Genomic DNA, 22,343 nt, shown 5'->3' with positions numbered 1-22,343 from the left:
AGAGCGTCTACACTGGCCCCGATCCTCCGGAAAAAGCGCCCTTTTCCTACTTCAAAGTAGGAATAAGAGCCTCCGGAAAAGGGCGCTTTTTCCGGAGGATCGGGGCCAGTGTAGACGCTCTTTTCCGGCTTTTTTAAAAGCCGGAAAAAAGCGGCGGACATTTTTATTTAAATGCCGCGGGGGATATTTAAATCCCCCGCGCATTTCCCTACTACGATAGGTGAAATTAACATGCCCCTTCCGGAAAAGGGGCCAGTGTAGACGTAGCCGAAGAGTTTTTGCACAAGAAGTCTTCCGCAAAAGAGTTCTTGCGCAAAATCATGCCAGTGTAGACGTAGCCTTAGTGTTCTAATGCCAGAGAACCCATGGGGTACCTGATGATGTCATTAAGGCTTATAAGGCTTTTGTGTTAACAGTGTTACTTGTTCCTTATTTTAAGCTGTAGAGTGCCTTTGGAAGAGGACATACACATACACCTGACACTCACAGTATTAATCAAGATAGCAATAACTGCATTTTAGGGGGCAAAAGGAAAAAGTTGAGGTGAGCTGGATCCGTTGTTGCTTTTGTTGTTAAATTCCAATCTTGTTTTCTAGAAAACAAGACAGATTCACACAATAGGGGAGAGAAAGAACAGCAACTTTAGGAAATGGAGCTTCCCTCTCTACTGTTAACTTTCACTTGCAGCCTCACTGCTGGACAGACACAAGCACAACCCACAGCTGGCCACTTTGGGACTTGGAAAGCTGTACCAGCATCCTGCTATTTAGGGCATTATTTTTAACTGCCTCTTTAGTTAGAGGCTAATATCAATGTTGCAACATGTACAGGCTTGGCCAGCTAAGCCAGACTTTTATTAGACAAAAGGCAAAAGAGAGGGATATAAAAGACAAAATAAGATGGGACAGGAAAAGGATACATAGGTGAGAGATGTGACAGCAGGCACTCAAGTCTCACATCCCAGGTGGAATTTTGGATTCAGCAGGAGCCAGCGGAATTGGTGATGTTATGTGGGTCCCTCTTTTGGCCCAGTTTCATCAAAACATTGTTCAGACTCAGGACAATGCAGGCCTGTTGTAATGGTGGACCCCAGGATCTCAGGAGACAGTGTAGATAGCAGTCATGCTAGTGAAGTTTGTGCCTTCTGATCCATCTCTCAGCTAGCTACTGTTGTCAGGTCTTAAGTTTCCTGTAAGTTGTGTGGCCACATGGCTGTGCAGGAACTCAGGCAACCCACTTGGGGACCTGCCAGAGCCAGAGAGGAGCACCCTCCCAACTACCTAGCCCCCAGTCTGCTGCAGTCAGGACAATCTGGACATATGTGGTTAAAGTGTTTCTCTCCCAGCCCTTAACTATGCTGTGGCCTGGATTTGATGCACATGGCGCAAACCCAGCCAAGCCAGGGCACCCCTACTGCGGCATGAATCCAGCCCATGTGATATTTCCCCTACTCCCCCCTCCAACCCAGGTGGTTTTGCAAGGAGAGCTGGGAGGAGGGTCTTCTCTCCACACTGTAGCCCTACAGCTCACTCCTGAACCACAAACTCCTCATCCCAGTCTCATCCCAGAAACTGCACCCCCAGGCAGAGACCTCACTCCCACACAAACCACCCCACCCTCTGCTCTATCGTGGAACCCCCTCCCACATTCTAAACTCTCAGCCCCACCCTTACCACATGAATTTTAGTTCATAAAACAAAATTAATTCTGGGGAAAATTAGAGAAAACATTGGACTCAAATTCCCATACCTCCCTTTTTATTTAAAAAAAAGGCACTCGTTATTTTGCTCAGCAACTAGGCCTAACTTCCAATACATCAACTTTGATTGAGTTCCATTTCTCAACTTTTCTAGCTTACCAGGCATGACTTTATTGCAATTTTTGAGCTACAGTAGCCTTTTTGTTTGGGTGATTCCATCTCTCTCCCTTGTACACCTTGCCTGTTGTAACAATAAATTTCATTCTTACACTTTATGCATTTTCACTCACATCTTACAATCAAACTTCAAATTCGAATAGGATAAATTTGCAGGCCCAATTATTACATCGGTGGTGTGGCAAGTGAATTGATTCAGGTTACAGCCCTGGTGTAAGCGAGCACAGCTCCACCGGGGTCTAGAGTTCTGGTGCCTGCTTGCACCACGCCTGAACTTGGTTCCTGCTCTTTGGCATCATAGCGAACTTTAGTTACACAGAGCCCTCTACAGCTTCGCCTGTGCACTGCTGTGGCAAGAACGATGCAGGAGCAGGGAGCACGGCCAGGGATTTAACCCCGCGGACGCAATCCCGAGCGCTGGCCGGCTGCCGGGCAGTGGCGAATGCGGCCAAGGGACCGCGCGCGGCCGGGAGCGGCCCTTCAGGAAACACCCACGCGACGCGCAGCACGAGCTGCTCTGCTACGGCCACCACCGCCTCGCGTCATTAAGAGCGTGCCTCGCGTCACGTGGCCGGCCGCTCGCACCGCTCCAACCCGCCCTTCGTCCGCAGCTTTGGGCGCAGGCTTCCTGTTCCCATCCCCTGCCTTCCGCCTCACGCTCAGGCCCCGCCCTCTCGCTCTGTCCGCTGTCGCGTTTGGCCCTTCCATGGCTCCGTAGCGGCCCCGCCTCCGGTGGCTTGTCTGTCCCCTCTCGGCTCCCGTACACCGCGACGCTTCGGTTGGTGGGCGCAGGATGGTGAGTGAGCGCTGCGCCCCGTTTCTCCGCCAGCGCTAACCCGGGGCTGCCGACAGGAGACCGAGGGACGCGGGGGAGTCTGGAGAGCGGCGCTGCCTGCGGGGCCTGGCTCCCCTCCCTGCCGGCCCGGATTATGCGGAGTCATCGCCCATCCCCCGCTAGGGCCGCTTCGTCCCTCCTGGCCAGGAGCGAGGGGCTGGAGCGGGGCGGGGCCTGGCCGGGAGGGGGGAGCGAGGAGGGCGCAGGGGGGCTCTTTACCCATCTCGGGGGCAGACTCACTTCTCCCCTGTACAGTGCTGTCCCGGCAAGGGCCTTCCCAAGGGGCCGGGGGCAGACCCCCGACCTGCCCGCAGACCAGCCGGACCTGCGCGGCTAGAAGGCGCGGGAGAAATCCGAGCGGGTGGGAATGGCAAACCTGCCATCGCAAGGCCACAAGCTGCCTGCCTAAGGTATCCGCGACCCCATAAGGAGACGGAAAAGATTCCCCTTCTTATTCGCCTGTCTGCCGGCCTGGCATTTAGCAAAATGGAGAAAAAAACAAACTCAGCTGGTGCTAGGTCATGTCACCTTTTGCACACCCCCCAGTTCGTTTATTAATCTGTTTAAATACTAAAAATAGCTAATTCTGACACGGCACTTTGAGATCTGCTTATGACATATTGAATGACGCTGTGGAGCAGTGTTCTCCAACCTTTTGGGGCTGCCAGGCGCTTGGGGGTGGCGCCGCACATGTGCCACGCACCCGGGGTGGGCGCCCCGCATGCGCTGGGTGCCCGGGGCGCAAGAATGGCTCAGGTCGGCCCTGGTCACTAGGAGGGCACACATAAATGCCCCAGTAGGAGCCATGGTGCTCACAGACACCATGTTGGGGACCACTGGTGTGGAGGGTATTGCCAAGGCAAAGTGTTCAAAAATCACAAGTGCTTTAAAAAGCTCAAGAATTTTAAATTAAATTTTATTGCAGTTTTGTATATGCTTCATAGTGTTGGAGCCTAAAGTCAACACTTGAGTCACATTTTCAGATTTTTGTTCACGATCGTGAGGTCTTGAAACCTATTTTTTTGTAAATGGCAGCTGAGATGACTCTAGTTGAGTCATATGACTCTAGTAGCTGGTGCTTTAAGAAAATCACCTAAAACCCCAAGAGCTGACAACAGTGTATTAAGCATACAATGTACAATTAAAAATACATAGCTTTATAGTTTTGTTGCCTTAAATTATAAGCAAAAGCTAACCCATTTTATAGTCTGACTCACTAAAAACATGAAGTGTCCTGTAAAAACCTGTGGACTTAACATAGTTTGTTTAATAAATATTTTGTGTCTGTGAAGGGTAAGATAATGTCAAATTCTGTGACTTTCAGAGATCTCTGTGATGTTTTCCAGTCATGGGATGGTGATTTGGAGCTGTCAGGGGGCAACCCTGGCAGCTCCCTGATGCTGTGGACAGCACCAGACCCAGGAAGCTTCCAGTCACTATGAGCAATGGGTGCTGGATTCCCCACTTCAGCATTGAGGCTTGAGTAATCCCCCCCCTCACCCCCTCCTTGTGCTTTTGTGGAAACTGGTGATTTATGCTGAGTTTTACAAAAGTACACATCTTTAGTACACTAGTTTTATGTGATTAGTTGTATTATTGACAAGTCAGTGGTTTACAGGCCTTAGAAATAGGGGACTGTCATATTCCTGGCATACTTAGTTCACTATGCACAAAGATAGCAGAATGCTGTATGAGTTCCAAACATAGCTGTTGAAGTAATCTTCGTTACCCTTTGGTCAGTCCAATCTTCAATTTACTTCATTAACTCTCCTGCTTGAGAAGATTGATTTATTCTAGGATTTACCAGCAGTTTGTTTAGAGGTATCTAATACATATTCTTTTGGCAAGAGTCTAAATCTTTCAAGATTTGTAGAGTTCTTGTTACAAATAGTGTGCTTGCATTCATTTGGGTGTTATCTTTGTATTCCTTTAGGGTCAAAGTCAGAGTGGTGGACATGGTCCTGGGGGTGGCAAGAAGGATGACAAGGTAAGTAATACTAGGTTTAAAACTAATAAAAGAAAGTTCTTCTTCACATAGCGTGTAGTCAACCTGTGGAACTCCTTGCCAGAGGAGGCTGTGAAGGCTAGAACTATAATTGAGTTTAAAGAGAAGCTAGATAATTTCATGGAGGTTAGGTCCATAAAAGGCTATTAGCCAGGGGATAAAATGGTGTCCTTGGCCTCTGTCTGTCAGAGGCTGGAGAGGGATGGCAGGAGACAAATCGCTTGATCATTGTCTTCGGTCCACCCTCTCTGGGGCACCTGGTGCTTGCCATTGTTGGCAGACAGGATACTGGGCTAGATGGACCTTTGGTCTGACCCAGTACGGCTGTTCTTATGTTAATAAAAAATGTAATTGTCCTCTTTTCATAGGGTGAACTGCATGATTACTTCCAATGTGTTCATCAGTGGGTTTTAAAACTAATGTTTTGTTCCTTGTACAAAAAACCCCTAACATTTGTCCTTTGCTTAAATCTCCTAGGCCCCCATTCAGCAGCTTGGGCATTTCAAACCGGCAGCGACACATGGAGCCCAGTGCCCCGCGGAGCCAGTGTCAGCTTGGGACTCCGTGCGGCACTGCCACTTAGAAATGCCTTGAACATGCCTTAGAAATGCCACCCTTTTTTCTGCCTCTGTCTGATAGAAGCAGCAAGGGGCGGGGGATCGACTAGTCGACTGGACTGTCCAGTAAGCATTTGCTTATCGGATAGTCGACTAGTCCTTAACATCCTTAGATCAAAAAGAAATTGACTTTGCAAATCAGGTATCTGCCTGCAGATTTTGGAATCAGCAATTATGTGCATATGTTGGGGCTCATGGGTGCATATTCATTTTTAAAAATCCAGCTAATGTTGCTCTTTTTCTTGTGTCTTAGGAAGAGAAAATAGTTCCTGTGAGCTAGAATTCTGTTTATGCAGGCAAATGTATAAGCATACAAATTGACAGCTGAGTTTAATAAATTTGGATGTAGATTAAACTGTAAACAAAGTATAAGACTGACTGCTCCTTTATGACATAAAATAACACTGAGATAAGTCTCTGCAGTGCTGTGCTGATGCAACAAAGCAGAGTGATCTATTCTGACTGTAGGAGCAGTGCGCTATATGAAATTGGATGGCTAGTGTGAATGCTTTCCCAGGCTACAATTTACACTATCATACCAGTACGGAGAGCAGTGGTGGAGTCTCTAATGTAGATGAGGCTTGAGAGTTCACCTCCTCTCTCTCTCTCTTAAGCCTCACTTGTAGGGACCTAGAAGATTTACAGTTTAACCTCCCATGACATCAGATTTCTAGTTCTCCAAAAAATTAGCAAAGTCCTTCATCAGAAGTAAGCAGGAAAAATGCTATTTAAAGCCTCCCTCTATGTTATACATCATAAGGGAAGGTGAAAGGGCATGCCTCTTCCCTTCCCTCCCACCCCCCCCTTCTCCTTTTTTGCATTGTCATTCAACTGTCAGATTTAGTTCTTTTTAAGTTTGGCACTGTGGTGGATTTCTGTGGCTTGTTCTTGTAATAGCAGCTCTGATTTGGGAGGGTGCTTGTCTTTTTTTGCTTAAAAGGATAAGAAGAAGAAATATGAACCCCCAGTTCCAACTAGAGTGGGGAAAAAGAAGAAGAAAACAAAGGGACCAGATGCAGCCAGCAAACTCCCACTGGGTAAGTGTAGGAGAAATAAACACAATCTCACAAGGCTCTTATAATATTGTGGGATGTAGGGTAGAGATGTAAAAATGTATTAAAAAGTGTAACTGTGTAGAGACTAAAAATCATGACTACATGTGCTGTGGACTCTGCAGTATAATGCTTAAAAAAGCTTTATACTGCAGAGCCCACAGCAAAGGCTCCCTGAAAGTAGGTTTGGCAGCCCCCACCAGGCTTGCACCAGGTGAGCCAGCATGTAACCTGCAAGGAAAGAAGGGACAGCCAGCGGGCCCACCACAAACAGGGGCTGCTTTATTGGGGCCTGTGGAGCTTTTACATTTCTAATCTAGGGTTCCGATCCTGCCACAAGCTCCATCAGGGTGTAGAGTGCATAGTGCATAATTTACTGCAGGATTAGGCCTAAAACTCAAATGACTAAATTGTAAACCAAAGGTAACACTGTAAAGATTTTATTAGAAACAGTTTGACTGTTGTTTGGTTAAGGTTATTAAAAATTATCTCCGTTAATTCTTAATATTTTTTCTGAGGGCTGCTGATTAGGGCTATAACAGGGTCAGCACTCACCTCCCACAGGTTCCCTGGTTTGGTCAAGTGCAGGTTCCTGCAACTCTGTCAATCTGGGGTGGGCCCCTATTAGAGGCATACCCTGGAAGGGGTTTGCACTCAAAACAAAATGTCTAAAATGAGAAGTGGGGAAGACCCTGTGAATAATATGAAATACTTTTTACCTAACGCTGCAGTCAGTGACTGGCAATCTCATGCATTTAGGAGCTGGGAAGTGGTTTACCAGACAGAAAAGACTTTGGCAACAAAAATAAGTCTTGTATTCATCTGAATTAGCGGCAATCTGGTCTTGTATAAGACCAGAAGGATTTACTCTGTAAAATGTGCACATATGTTTGGATTTCAGATTCTGTCTAGTAGTAGGACAGTGACACACATACATAGCAGACAAATGGACTGTTGTATAGCTGGTATTTAACTGTTAGGGTATGTCTACACTACTAGGCTACGTCTACAATGGCCCCTTTTCCGGAAGGGGCATGTTAATTTCAGCTATCGTAATAGGGAAATCCGCGGGGGATTTAAATATCCCCCGCGGCATTTAAATAAAAATGTCCGCCGCTTTTTTCCGGCTTTTAGAAAAGCCGGAAAAAAGCGGCGGACATTTTTATTTAAATGCCGCAGGGGATATTTAAATCCCCCGCGGATTTCCCTATTACGATAGCTGAAATTAACATGCCCCTTCCGGAAAAGGGGCCAGTGTAGACGTAGCCCTACACTAATTTGAATTAACTTAATTTGAATTTTTTTTTTAATTTGAATTAAGCTAATTGGAAATAACACATCTATACACAAAAACTATTTCGAAATAGCACGTCCACACTGAGTGGACCCTGAACCAAAGTTAAGGCTGGCCGGAACCAGTGCCGACAGGGCATCAGGTTAGGACTTAGTGTGTGGGGCTGCTGCCTGAGGCTAACTGAGCTCCGTGCTTAAAGGGACCCTACCCCCACCCCGGACAGACAGTTCTCAGGGTTCCCCGCTTGCTTGTCTACCTTGATGAGTGACAGCAAAGCATCCCTATCTTGCAGTACCCTGAGTGCCCAAACTTAGGACATCACAGCACTTGGCCACATGGAGCTAGAGCTGCCCCTGGGCACGCCGGTGCATCTCGTGGGGTCGTTGCCATCAGCCCAGCTGCGCTTGCTGCAGGCTGCCATCTGGGGGGGGTCCATCAGGGGTCTGTCAGGATCCAGGTGGCCTTGAGGGAGAGTGTCCACCCCAAGGAGCCCTCGGAGCCTCCCCAGTCCTCCCCACCAGGGGCTCGTGCCCCATTCCTCCCTCACGTCCTTCTACTAAGCCCTCCCTAGCCCCCCTTCCTGATGTCAAATAAAAGACACGTCTATTCAAAAACAGAAACTGGGTTTATTGAACAAAACGGGAGGTGGGATGAACCTCTCGAGAGACTGGGAAAAGGAGGTGGGAGAGGGGAAAAGGAGAGGGGGAAACATGGGAGGAGGGAGCTGGAAGGGGGAAGCAAGGGGAAGAAGGGGGAGGGGAAGCTCAGGGTTGGGGTCTCACTGGACCAATTTGGCTTACATGCTAACCCGCTCCTGGGTTCGCATGTGGCCTTTGGTGGCCAGCCTGGCAGCTATCCTGCCATAGACGACTGCATTCCTCCATCTAGTGCAGAGATCATGGATGTTGGGAGTATCCCCCCCCCCCCCCCCCGCCCCAAAGCTGATTAAAGTCCATGGTCTCCACCGTGGACCAGGAAGATGCCTGCCTTCTCAGGCTCCTGGGAGCTGGCAGACTGCTCCTGGGGAGTGATGGAGGGCTGGCTGCCAGTGGCTTGCTGGCTCATGTTTTGGGGTCACTGGGTCAGGGGCCCTGGTGGCCACTGCTGACTCTGGGCTGGCAGGCTTGAAGCTGGCACAGGAATTGTGGCCAGGGTCTACCCCTTTAATGGCTCCGGGGCTGGGGGGAGGAGAGTAAGTTTTCCTGGTTGTGTCCAGAGTGGCCACCAGGGCTCTCTGGGAAGGGCTGGAGGCCCCCTATTTCAAATTAAGTGTCTACACAGCACTTAATTCGAAATAGCTATTTTGAATTTGGTGTTACTCCTCGTAGAATGAGGTTTACCAAATTCGAAATAAGGGCTCCACTATTTCCAATTTATTTTGAAATAGTGGTTTGGCTGTGTAGACACTATTAAAGTTAATTCAAAATAACTGCTGCTGTTTCGAATTAACTTTGTAGTGTAGACATACCCTTACAGAGGATCTGAACAGATGAACTCATAAGAGATACAGTATTAAATTTTGCAGCGTTGTGGGGAAGGTGCTTACTCATAGTCCTTAACATCTATTTTTTTGCATTTAGATTTGCTTTGTTTTATGTGAGCGTAGAAGAACATAATTTGTTGGACAAAAGTCAACATGGTTCCTGTAAAGGGAAATCCTGTCTTACTAATCTATTAGAATTCGTTGAAGGGGTTAACAAACATGCAGACAAGGGGGATCCAGTAGATACAGTATGCTTAGATTTTCAGAAAGCCTTTAACACGGTCCCAAAGGCTCCTGTGTAAATTACATTGCCATGGGATAAGAGGGAAGGTCCTTTTGTGAATTGAGAACTGGTTAAAAGACAGGAAACAAAGGGTAGGAATAAATGGTAAATTTTCAGAATGGAGAGGGGTAACTAGTGATGTCCCCCAAGGGTCAGTCCTGGGACCAATCCTGTTCAACTTATTCATAAATGATCTGGAGAAAGGGGTAAGCAGTGAGGTGGTAAAGTTTGTGGATGATACCAAACTGTTTAGGATAGTCAAGACAGAAGCAGACTGTGAAGAACTTCAAAAAGATCTCACCAAACTGAGTGACTGGGCAACAAAATGGCAAATGAAATTTAATGTGGATAAGTGTAAAGTAATGCACTTTGGAGAAAATAACCCAACTATACATACAGCCCCTTGCCTAGCCTGTTAGATTCTGGGAGTATTGACTCATCTGTTGATGTGCCATTGAAGACCCTGTATAGTGGTTAGGTAGATTTATAGAAAAGTAGTAGGGAAGTTAAATATCGGTTAATTGAATAGTTGAGTAACCTCATGAATTCTTATCGGTTAGTCGACTATTCTATAGTCCCCCACAGGTGGGGCCAGCAGCCACTGTATCAGAGGTAGTAACATGGACTGCCAGGAGGGAGCTGGTCTGTGAGGGGAGCCGGTTTAAAAACCAGCTCCCCTTGCGGACCGGGTGCCTGTCATCCAGTGCTGCTGCCTCTGATAAAGAGGCAGCAGTGCGGGGTGGCAACTGCCCCTGTCTAGGGTGGGTCTGAGCTCCCAGTCCTGGAGCTGGAACTGAGCCTGGCTACCTGGCTCCTAATACGCTTTAAATGCAGAGCCACAGTGGGGGGAGGTCCTGAACCCAGCATGAGCCTGGCTTCTGGATAGCCTGCTAAAACAATTTGGTGTGTGAGTGTGAGTGTGTGTGAGAGATGCTTGTGGTCTATAGCATTCCCTAAAAAGTACTTCAAACACATGCCAAGCTGCAGAGACTGTTGTGGTGGAAGGTAATTATGACATTTGAAAGAAAATCTGGTTAGAAACTTTCACTTAAATAACTAGTAATTTGAAAAGTTTTATTGGTGGATTTCTTAGTTTACAGGCCCAGGGGTAATGATTCAGACTGGCCTGTTGATAGCAATTTGGCCAACAATTACTAGCAGCCAACTATTGAATAATGTAAACCATATTTAAATGAAAGTCATATATACAGTGATTCTACTTTCTTCATTACAGTGACACCTCACACACAGTGCAGACTCAAATTGTTGAAATTAGAGCGAATAAAAGACTACCTCCTTATGGAGGAAGAATTTATCAGAAATCAGGAACAGATGAAACCTTTGGAAGAAAAGCAAGAGGTAAGTCTAGAGGCAATTATTATACTGTTATTAAAGCTGAGATATTACTAACCTAGATCTTCACAAGTAAAATAGTAAGCAATATAAATTAGTAGATGCACAAGACTTGGAAATAGACACTGAACTTTAGACAGGCTAAATATTTAATATTTATTTAATTTACATTTAATAAAGCATAGAATGTGTAGTCTCCTTACTGAGCTCCTCCTAGTTGAAGAACAGAGGATAGAGGACTTTACTTTTGGGAGTATTAGGGATTGGGCTAGTGAGTTGAATATGGGTACAGTTTATTACAGGTGAGGCATATGGTTTTGCTTAGTGAGTCTCTGAAGGTAGAACTCCTAAGGTGGTCAGCCAGCAAAGGAGGGAAGGAATGCGCTAAATACATATACATTCTTATAGGGTAAGAGACAGAAGCATAAAGTAAAATGAGATTAAACAAGTGATTTAGCTTCTTGGCTGCCCCCCCAAAAAGAGAGCTCCTATCCTTCTTTGCTTTGGGAAAGGACCATGGGATTCATACCACATCACATAGGGCAGAAAAAACTTTTTTCTTCAAATAGTTGTAAAAAAAAAATCATGTTTTTCTCTCACAGGTAGTTGTTCTTGCTTTAGTGTATATGTTTAAAGCAGTATAATACGTGTTTTGCAGAAGCTAATTTTTTGTTTCTGGGTTTAGTACTTTATTATTGCTTGTTTCTTGCAGGAAGAGAGATCAAAGGTGGACGATCTGAGAGGAACCCCAATGTCTGTAGGTACCCTGGAGGAGATCATTGATGACAATCACGCTATAGTGTCTACATCAGTGGGATCTGAGCACTATGTCAGTATTCTGTCTTTTGTGGACAAAGATCTCCTAGAACCAGGTTGCTCTGTTTTGCTTAATCATAAGGTAAGTGGTCTCATCATATGAAGTTGGAGTGTTGCGCATGTTCCAGTACCCCATTGTTTTTGGTATCTGTTACACAAGTATAATAATGTGAGGTCTGAGGATAGGTATTTTGTGTTCCATGTCATTGTGTGAACATATAGCGCACTTATTTGTGGATTCATGTGTAGCTTTTTGTTTTATCTTTAGTAAAATAGCATGAAATTTACTGAAATCATTTTAATCAATTATATTTTACTAATATTTGATATTGGAATACTATTTGCACTAGGTTCATGCTGTTATAGGAGTCCTGATGGATGACACAGATCCTTTAGTTACCGTAATGAAAGTGGAGAAAGCCCCTCAGGAGACTTATGCTGACATTGGTGGCCTTGACAACCAGATTCAAGAAATTAAGGTATTCACAAGTCTAACTAAAAAGCAGAGCTCTTTCGGCACCTATTATCAGGAAGATATATTATATGATAGTCAAAAACTTGTGCCTTAACTGCCACAGTTGCTGTGAAACCCAAGATAGCATTGAGAGTGCTGGGATTTTGTACATTTAAAATTCTTAGCTTTAGCAATTTTTTACAATTATCAAGATTTTCAAAAGTGATAATGATTTTGGGTATCCTCTATTTTACCTTGCTTTAAAGAGACCTGATTTTTAGAAAGTGCTGAATCTGTGCCCTCTGCAATAGGCACTTGTATTTTGGGTGCCCAACTTGAGTCACTTGTACTAGTGACTTTTGAAAATGTTGATCTTAATATTTGGTAATTAAACATTGAGGAAACCAGATTTCTCTTGTTCAGTAATCCTCTAGCGCTCTGCACACTGGGTTAAGAATCAAGAATTCCTGAATTAAGCTCTGATGTTGACTTGTCATCTGGCATGTGGTTGGGCACTCTTTCAGCCTTAAGTGTTTTCATTTCTAAAATGGGGGCAGTAATAATCAATTACTTCAAGTGACTGTTGTGTGGATTAATTAGTATTTGTAAAATGCTTTAATACTTGTTTTTACGATATAGGAATCTGTGGAACTTCCTCTCACCCATCCTGAATATTACGAAGAGATGGGTATAAAGCCACCCAAAGGAGTAATTCTGTATGGCCCACCTGGGACAGGTATCCTACATAACAGTAATCTCCCGCATTAGCTCTAGAGTGATTGGTGTTCATCCACCTAAGTCCCATGTGTAGCCAGCCCATTTTAGTAGGCATTTTTCAGAGGCCACCACCTCAGTTGGGCCCTGTTCAGAGCCTTCCTAGAGAAGGAGGAGGTGCCTGCCTTAAACATTAGTCCAATGGTTAGAGCCCTCACTGGGGGGTGTCAAAGATAGGTTTAGTTCCCCCATCTGCTGGAGAGAGGATTTGAACAGGGTCTCCCATCTCACAGAAAAATGCTCTGTTTTCTGAGCTATGGGATATTCTGATGTGGGGTTTCTGTAGTTGAAGCTATACTGTTGTGGATAAATGACTAGCCCTACATCTCACATCTCCCATGTGGATCCCTAGACTACTGGACTTAAAGTAATTCTCACTCTGTCCCTGGCCCAGTGACTGTTCCTCTGTGGATAAATAAATAGGCATTGGGCCAGAAAGAGAGAGAAACTGACTATGCAGTGCAGTAGTTAAGACACTCACTTGGGATGTGTGAGGCTGAGGGTATGGTAGCCCTGCACCAGTCATGTCCCGCAAGAAATGTTTTAGCTGTTTGACTCAACATGGCAGGTCATCTTTCATGGCTCACTAAACAGAGGTAGATGCCTGCCTTCAGGATCCTCCCCTAGCATGGAGCTGCCTAGCATGTTGGCTTCTTTAGATAATGTTTTAAGGCACCTAACCCTCACATTGATTGCTTAGAATAGTAATAGAAATGTAGCCTTGTTAGTCTGGTCTAGCTAAAACAAAAAACAGGACTACGTAGCACTTTAAAGACTAACAAGATGGTTTATTAGGTGATGAGCTTTCGTGGGCCAGACCCACTTCCTCGGATCAAATAGTGGAAGAAAATTGGCATGACCATATATACACCAAAGGATACAATTAAAAAAATGAACACATATGAAAAAAACAAATCAAAGAATCAATGCACATAAAACAGATATTAGACAGGATCACAAAGAAAAAAGTTTCTTGCCATTTCAACCAGAAAGAGCATTGTCTCGAGGACTTAACTACCTGCATCCTGCTTCAAAGACATTTTAACACCAGACTTGAAAGAGAATCCTCTGAACTGTCATTCATGCTTAAATTTGGCACTTTACACCTAGGTCTCAACAAAGATGCTAATTATCTTACCCATTACAAAGATAGTTTCCCCAATTATCACCTCTAATATCATTAGCTCACAGACATTTACACCCCCCCCCCCCCCCTAATCCTGCCTCTGTTCTGAAATTCGATTTGTCCTTTTCATATGTGTTCATTTTTTTGATTGTATCCTTTGGTATATATGGTCGTGACAACTTTCTTCCACTATTTGATCTGAGGAAGTGGGTCTGGCCCACGAAAGCTCATCACCTAATAAACCATCTTGTTAGTCTTTAAAGTACTACATAGTCCTGTTTACTGATTGCTTAGGAAATCTGTGTGCCTAACTCAGTCATTGTGGATCGCAGTGTTGTTTCTGTGATTTTTCTAGGCACCTAAAAGTTAAGCACTGTGGCACTCAGCGTTGTAATCTTAGTTGTTGAGTTATAATTTTAATGTAATTATACTTGGTACCTCAGCCCTGTTCTGTATTTCATGAGCATTTTTTCTTAATGTTAATAACTATTACTGCAAACTCACTGCAGTGTTTCTTTACAATTGATAATAGGTAAAACGTTACTAGCCAAAGCAGTGGCAAACCAGACCTCAGCAACCTTTCTGAGAGTTGTTGGCTCTGAGCTTATTCAGAAGTACCTAGGTGACGGACCAAAGCTTGTGCGTGAATTGTTCCGTGTAGCTGAGGAGCATGCTCCATCAATCGTCTTTATTGATGAAATAGACGCCATTGGTACAAAGAGGTAGTGTATTGAATTCAAGTTTCCAATGCTGAATACAGTAATTTTGCCAAGAACAATACAGAAGTTATCTGAAACATTTCTTTTTGTGTGAGTTAGTGATGAAAGGACAAATTCAACACTGACATTTTAATATTACATTATTTTTAATATAAAATTTACATTTTTGACAGTAAAATTTGAATTTCTACAAAACTCTACATTTTTTTTGTGTGTGTATGTAAAAAATATGCCAAAAATTAGCTGTTGCTGGAGCAGCGCCTAACAGGCCAACTATAGTAATGATGAATCACTTTTAACCAGGAAAAGCTGGCTTGAGTAACAAATAAGTTCATTGTGTCTCCAGCATTAGCGGAGTACTACATTTTATTACTTAAATGTATTTTTCTGTTGTCTTTATTTATATAAATCTGTAGAGCCCTGAAAATCTGTAGATATTTCCTTTATATCCACTGGTATCCGCATCTGCAGATATCCACTGTTCATTTTTGTGGATGCGGATATAAATTTTGTATCCATACTGGGCTCTATAAATCTGCTTTTTAAATTTTGATAAATTTAAAATAACTAACTGCGTGGGAGCATTATGGTAAAAATCAGTGCACAGTAACTTTCCAGAACTTTTATATAATTTTTTATTGTAATACTCTTCACTGTAGAAATCAATAAAATTGATCCACGTGAGTGAGCCGTTATGTCACACTGAACTAATGTCAACTTGCATCTGGGATGTACTGTTTTAAAGATGCAGCAAGGTTTAATTGGGACTGACATACTTCACAGCTTAAGGTGTCCTTAAAGCAGCCCATTATCACCCTAAAAATCCAAGTGTTAGAAATAGGAGAATATATTTACACATTTTTGGGATGTATGCATTTCCACTTTCATACTTATTGGTTTGGTTACATTTCTTTCTCTTGGCCTTCCTCAAAGATATGACTCAAATTCTGGCGGTGAAAGAGAGATACAGCGTACAATGCTGGAGTTGCTGAACCAATTGGATGGGTTTGACTCCCGTGGGGATGTGAAAGTTATCATGGCCACAAACAGAATAGAAACATTGGATCCAGCCTTAATCAGACCAGGTAAGAGACTTTTTATGATGTCGCATTTCCTCCAAAAAACTTTGTGCTAGGTACTGAATTTGATTTCTGCTGCCTTTTATAGAAAGCTTTCATACACTTTATAATCATTTTATGTCTTAGAAGGAATCTTGATTTAGCAGTACAAAAGCACCAGTTCTCCTGAAAACAGTCCTCTTGAAAACACCCACCTGTAGTAGGGAAGTGATATTCCTTTTTTCAGATGGGGAGCTGAGACATAATGAATAAGGGCTAGAGTCACAAAAGAACTTAGGTGCCTATTCACCCCTGCAGGGGCCTAAATCCCCAAATTAAATCCCACTGGGATTAACAGAAACCCTGCTAAATTGCCCCAGAACACTATAAGCACTTAACTTTTCATAGTAAAAGTTCCCTGCATTTCTGCCTATACTCATGTGCAATGCAGCAGCCTTCCTCTAAACATCCAGTTGCAAACACCCCAGATCAATGTTTGAAACAGGCTGAGGAACACCTATCTTCTTCTAACTTGCCTGTGGGGCCCAAGTAGCGAGTGGCTTTCAGCCTGCATTCGAGGTCAGGCCCCTATAGGTGAGCTCCCCTCTCGTACTTGGAAGTGCTGGAGGGGAGGACACCTCCCTCTGTCTTTTTAGTTCAGGGGGTAGGGTACTCATGGGATATCCCTTAGTTCAGTTCACTCCTCTTAAGTGGCTATGTCTAGACTATGGGAGGTATCCCAGAAAAACTCCACTGTGTCTAGGGAATGCGTCTGCTCTTCCATGAGGAAGAAGGACTCTCCTAAAAGAGGAGGGTTTTCCACAATTTGGTCCAGTTTAGATAGATCATTGTAGGAAGTCAAAGAAGGATCTGTCACCTGTTGAGGCTGTTCAGCCAGGCATAAATGATGAGTCACTGGGCTAGGGCGAGAACAAGCATAATGATTGTTTAGCAAGGATGGGGAACCTTTGCTGGGTTGGAGACCACAAGTAAGAGAAGAAAAACCCACCTCACAACTGATAAGCAGCAAAAAAACCAAACAAACCCCGACGACGCCTCATTCATGCAACTCCGGACACCAGGGTTCCCTTTACACTCCATCCCTTTGGGGGAGGAAGGGCACCAAGTCTCAGAGCTTCCACTCAGGGCTGGATTGTCTCTTGTGGGGCCCTGGGGCTAGTAGATTTTCTCGGGCTCTCTAAGATGGAGTTCAGTGTGTGGGAGGGGGATGCTGGGGATCGAGGTGGGGCTGCAGGATTTGGGCAGATGGATGTGTGCAGGAATGGGCTTTGGGGGTGTAGAATCTGGATGGAAAAGGGTGTGTGGGAAAGGGCAAGTGATTGGGGCCGCCTACGTTGGGCAGCTCTAAGGGAGTTACACAGCTGGCTCTGTGCCATTCTGTGCTGGCATGTACTGCCCCATCACCACTCTCATTGGCCATGATTCCCAGCCAATGGAATGAAGCCAGTAAGGCAGTGCAGAGTCACTTCCTCCCCTCACCAGGCAGAGCGGGAGCTAGCAGCTTGCCTTGACACAGGCAGCAAAGCTCAAGACTCCTTCTCCTAGCAGCAGGGAGCTGGTGCTAGCACTCCAGCCACATAGGGAGGGCACTAAAGTGGGGTGTGGGGGAAAGCCCCAAGCTTTGCAGGCTGCAACAAAGCAAGAATCCACATTGCAACAGCTTCAGTAGGTGAAAATGAGGGAGCCCTACATCAGATTAACTCATGATCCAGTGGTTGGGGACTCACCTGAGAGGTGGCAAATCCCTGTTTGAATCCCTTCTTTCCCTTAGACAAAAATGGGAGGGGAATCAAAGGAGTCACCTAAGATGTAGCAGAGTGCCCTGACCACTGGGCTAAAAGTTATGAGCAGGGGTCCTGGCATCCCCAGCTCCTTGCAAAATGGCTTAAGCCCCAGCTGCTAAGAGAAGATTTACACTGAGAATCTTAAGCAGTGGGAGGTGCCTATTTGTGCTCCAGACTTAGGTGCTGAACTCTGACTGAGAGGGGTAGGATGAGGATATACCACTTGTCCTGGCATTACCCATTGCAGAGGAGCAGCCTAGCATGCTGGCTTTTGTGAATCCTATTCTAAGGCACCTGTCTCAGACTTTGAGAATCCATGTGATTTTCTAGGTGCTGAAAAGGTAGGTGTGATGATGCTTAACCTCACCACACCTAAATTCCTTTGTAAATCTAGCCCACCATCATGTAGGATGTCTTTGGTATGAATGTCTTTCCTAATCGTTATCCTTCCTTTTAGTTCAGAAGCATATTTTTGGTACAATTATTGAAAAATAGAATACCAGTTCCACAATTTCTGGGCTGATATATGCTCAAAGACAAAAATCCTGGCACCTACCATTCTGTCTGCCTTGGTGCATGCTGCTTTATAATAAATATAAAACTAAGCATTTAATGTAATGGAAATACAACATGAAGTGCTTGTTTTTGATAAAGCCAGTAAATTTTAAGGTTACTAAAATACTTATATACAAAGGAATTCAGCAATTTGAAAAATAAGTCTAAGCATTTCAAAGTATTAAGCTTCACTTATGTTAACCAGGTGCCTGTTATAGACAGGAAAAGAGCGGGTGTTAGGATGTTCTCTCTGGCAAGTTTTTTACTTATTAACTTGCTTTCCTTCCTTTTGTCAGCCTGAATGTGGCAACCCTCAGGATATGATGCAGGAACTATCCTGTTTGGTTGGAATTTAATAATAGAAGATGGAGAAGTTTGGGCTGGATGGTTATGTTTTGGTTTGTTTGTTTTGAAGATCTATATGGTACAATTCTTATTTCTTTCCTTGAAAAATATTATAAAAAATCTGATGTAAAACTGAGTGGCCACAAAAGATGAGATGGGCACAGATCTGCTATTGTAAAAAACCCACTACCACTTCTTACTTTCCAAATACTTGAAGCTCTAAGGAAGCTACCCCACGTAGGACTACTGTGAGCTTCTTACATTTTTCCTTTTAAGATGACTTGAGACAAGATAATGGACTAGTTTGTCAATTCTTAAATATAGGAACGTATCAGGCCAGTGCTAGTTCTCTCTCATTTAAACATTCTGGGGCAGTAATTGTCCACTTTGTCTTGCATGCAACACTGCATAAACATTGAACTGTCACACCATGTTCATATTCTCACCTATCCTCTGACCTCAGTTTCTTTGAGAATATGGCAGTGTATAGGGGAAATAGCAACAGCTTATTCTGTACTTGTTCAGGAGACAGAGCACTTCAAACTTCACTGATTCAATCCAGAATCTCTTAACTGCCTTTCCTTCCCACAGGGCGTATTGATAGGAAAATTGAGTTCCCACTACCAGATGAAAAGACCAAGAAGCGTATCTTTCAGATCCACACAAGCAGGATGACTTTGGCAGATGACGTAACGTTAGATGAGCTCATTATGGCTAAAGATGATCTGTCTGGTGCAGATATTAAGGTAAGGTGCACCAGTGCTGATTAAGTTTTTAAACATCAGTTATGATAAAGGTGTAATATCTGGAGTGAATTAACATTACACTGTGATCCAAATAAGCAGCCCCTTCTCTATGACTATAAGAGTCATTCTCAGAGGGATAGCTGTGTTAGTCTGTAACCTTAAAAATAAGTAGTCCTGTGGCACCTTAGAGACTAACAAAAATACTTAGTATCATGAGTTTGTGGGAAAAAACCCACTTCTTCAGATGAGCTCGTTGATGTGTTTTAGTCTTTAAGGTGCCCTCAGATTTCTTGTTTTTATAAGAGACAGTCTTTCAAAGCTTTTACTGTTTTATCTCCTTTTATCATTAATTAGAATAACAATACTCAGACCTCAGTGCTGCAGGAGACAATCAACATCACCCAAAAGAGCCACAGCACTATGAACTGTTTCATTTACTTGTATATTCTCTCTCAAATGATTGACGCAGTATGATTTTAAGAACTATAATTGGTTAACATAATAAAAGCATCTTAATTAAAACCAGTGTTTTAATATATACTACAAAGAGCTGCAGGAGACACAATAAAGAACCACATGCAGCTGTCAGGCCTCAGTGAGTATTGCTGCATGAGAGAGACCATCGGTATTGCTGTCTGAAAAAAATTAAGTCTGGGCTAGACTCACAAAAATGACCGTCTTCTAAATGCCTGAATCAGTCCCTTCTTTGCTGCTGCACCCTATGTACTTGGGAATGAGGCTGCAGACACAAACCCAGCATGATGCAGTAGTCATTGGAAAATAGGCATTTCTCCACCAAACTTTACTGTGGGACAGTACCATTGGGCATGCTCAGAGCTAGCCTACTCAATTGGGTTGCCTTAAGCAAGCTCCACAACAGCTAGCTGGGGGATTGTCACTCATAACTTTTAACACAAAGGATATTCTGATGTGGGGTGTCCTCAGTCTTTTTTCCTGTTAAAACTGTTCCAGCATGGATGTGCAAGAAAGCTCTGATGGTCATTTTAGCCATAGGGGTTTCTTGCACAAGAAATTCATGTTGCCTGTCTACACTGCCCTCTTGCACAAGAGGGCTTATTCCTCATGGGGCGATGAATAACTTCTGGAAGAAGCCCTGTTTTCCAACACTGTACTGTAAATTTACTTGTGCAAGAAGCTGCCAGTGTAGATGTAGCCTTCTGTTTTGTTGTAGATCAGAGTTAGGGATTGTGCTAAATGTAGCTAGTTCTTTGGAAAAGTGTTATATTGTAAAAGTTGATTTCCTATTAGCATGCAAGTACTGCTTGGATCAGAAACAAAAACTACTCAGTACAGCTGTAGAGAGAAATTGATTTCTAGAGTTATTAGTTTCACAACTTAATAATATACGTAATTAGCAGGTTTTGCCAGTGTTCAGTTTACACTGGCACCTAGAAAATTATATTTGAAAGCTTTAGTAATGTATGTGGTTTGAATTAGCAATATCAACTTTTCTCTTTGGCAGGCAATTTGTACAGAAGCTGGTTTGATGGCTTTGCGGGAACGCAGAATGAAAGTAACGAATGAAGACTTCAAAAAATCAAAAGAGAATGTTCTCTATAAAAAACAAGAAGGCACCCCAGAGGGGCTTTATCTTTAAATTGGGGACTTCTCACTTTCAAAATGAGAGATGGCAACAGAAGTTTCACAGGCCTCAGCAGTACAGCATAAATGTGTTATTCCCTTCGAGCATGATGAATGGAGTGTATTTAGTTACAAGTCTAAAATACTTATTTCCAAATAAAACACGGGTTTCAGAATGATTTTTTTAATTCAGTGTCTTAACTTGTTCTGTTACAGATTGGTGGCTTGCAGTGTTCCCTGGAAGCTGTGGGCTTGTGCAGTCACTCAGGAGCTACCATGCAGTCATTATATAACTCACTAATTACTATGAGCAACCATAATATAAAGACTCAAATCTAATTCAGAGTATTGGAGCTAGTCAGTTATATAGTACCTCTGACAATATACAGCCTGAATAAACCACCTGTACTGTGTATAATAATCTTAAATCTAGTTTATCATCCTAATTGGACTAGATCAGGGGTCTCACAGTCCCAGCCCACAGACTGCCTGTGTCCTAGAGCATAGTCAATCTGGCCCAGAATACCTGAGGTCAGGGAACATCTAAGCCCATCTCCCAGGATGCTGGCTGTAGTTCCCAGCTGCTGCACACAGTGGGGGCAGAATGCTGAATCTTCCTGTTTCTCCCCATTTTATCAGGGCCAGATGCCAATTTGTCAATTTTACTTATTGCCTGTGACTTGTTCATGACAAAATCATAGGTCCTCTCATGGACTGGTAACTGATTAAATAAGAAACTGCTGTTCTCTCTCTATTGTGAAAACTGACCATTTGTTCCCAAGGATCTGTACAGGGACTAGTGCTGTTCAAAATACTCAATAACATGGAAATAAAATTAACAAAGAGGCAAAGTTTGCAGACAATCACAGAATTACTTCACATAATTAAGTCTAAAGCAGACTGAAAGGAGCTGCAAAGGGATCTCACCAAAACGGGGTAAGTGGGCAACAAAATGGTAGATGAAATTCAAAGTACTAAAGTAATGCACATTGGAAAAAATAATCCCAACTGTACACACAAAATAATGGGTTCCAAATAAGCTGCTACCAAATATAGATCATTCTCTGAAAACTTCCACGCAATGCACAGCAGCAGCCACAAAAGGGTACATTAGGAACTACTAGGAAAAGGATAAGACAAGATACAATACCACTACATAAATCCATGGGACACTCATCTTGAAAACTTCATGCAGCTTTGATTGCCCGATCTCAAAAAGGATCTAATGTACCTGGAAAAGATTCAGAGAAGGCCAACAACAGTTATAAAGGGTAGGTAACAGCTTCAATAGGAGGGACTAAAAAGGTTAGGGCTGTCAATGGAAAAGTATAATCAAAGTCTACAAAAATCCTGAATGGTGTGGAAAAAGTAAACGGAGGATAAGTATGTTAAATTGAGGTTAACTGACTAGTTGAGTAGTCAATGGAATTTCCATGGACTACTCGACTAGTCGATAGACACTTTTGCATTCCTCCACTGGGGCTCTTGTACATTTCAAAGGAAGAATGTGGAACTCTGCATACAGCCCAGGACCAGTGGGAAATC

The 22,343-nt window shown here is 43.6% G+C and overlaps 1 protein-coding gene across 1 annotated transcript; it reads left to right on the top strand.

The window, feature by feature from the left end:
- Nucleotides 1–2,519: 2,519 nt before the first annotated feature.
- Nucleotides 2,520–20,977, top strand: PSMC1 (proteasome 26S subunit, ATPase 1). The gene is made up of 11 exons (XM_075926726.1): nt 2,520–2,672; nt 4,645–4,698; nt 6,274–6,370; nt 10,680–10,804; nt 11,511–11,696; nt 11,965–12,093; nt 12,708–12,804; nt 14,501–14,690; nt 15,621–15,772; nt 19,042–19,196; nt 20,680–20,977. The coding sequence occupies exons 1-11, from the start codon at nt 2,670–2,672 to the stop codon at nt 20,812–20,814; spliced, it is 1,323 nt and encodes a 440-aa protein (XP_075782841.1). The 5' UTR covers nt 2,520–2,669; the 3' UTR covers nt 20,815–20,977.
- Nucleotides 20,978–22,343: the final 1,366 nt, after the last annotated feature.

This window comes from Pelodiscus sinensis, chromosome 4, assembly GCF_049634645.1.
Source record: "Pelodiscus sinensis isolate JC-2024 chromosome 4, ASM4963464v1, whole genome shotgun sequence".
NCBI lineage: Eukaryota > Metazoa > Chordata > Testudines > Trionychidae > Pelodiscus > Pelodiscus sinensis.
Note: the sequence above shows the minus strand (reverse complement) of the source record. Positions and strands in the feature narration are given on the sequence as shown.

Coding starts and splice junctions, on each gene's coding strand:
- PSMC1 (XM_075926726.1), top strand. Junction 4,699..6,273: donor GTGGCAAGAAGGATGACAAG/GTAAGTAATACT, acceptor TTTGCTTAAAAG/GATAAGAAGAAGAAATATGA. Junction 15,773..19,041: donor TCCAGCCTTAATCAGACCAG/GTAAGAGACTTT, acceptor TCCTTCCCACAG/GGCGTATTGATAGGAAAATT.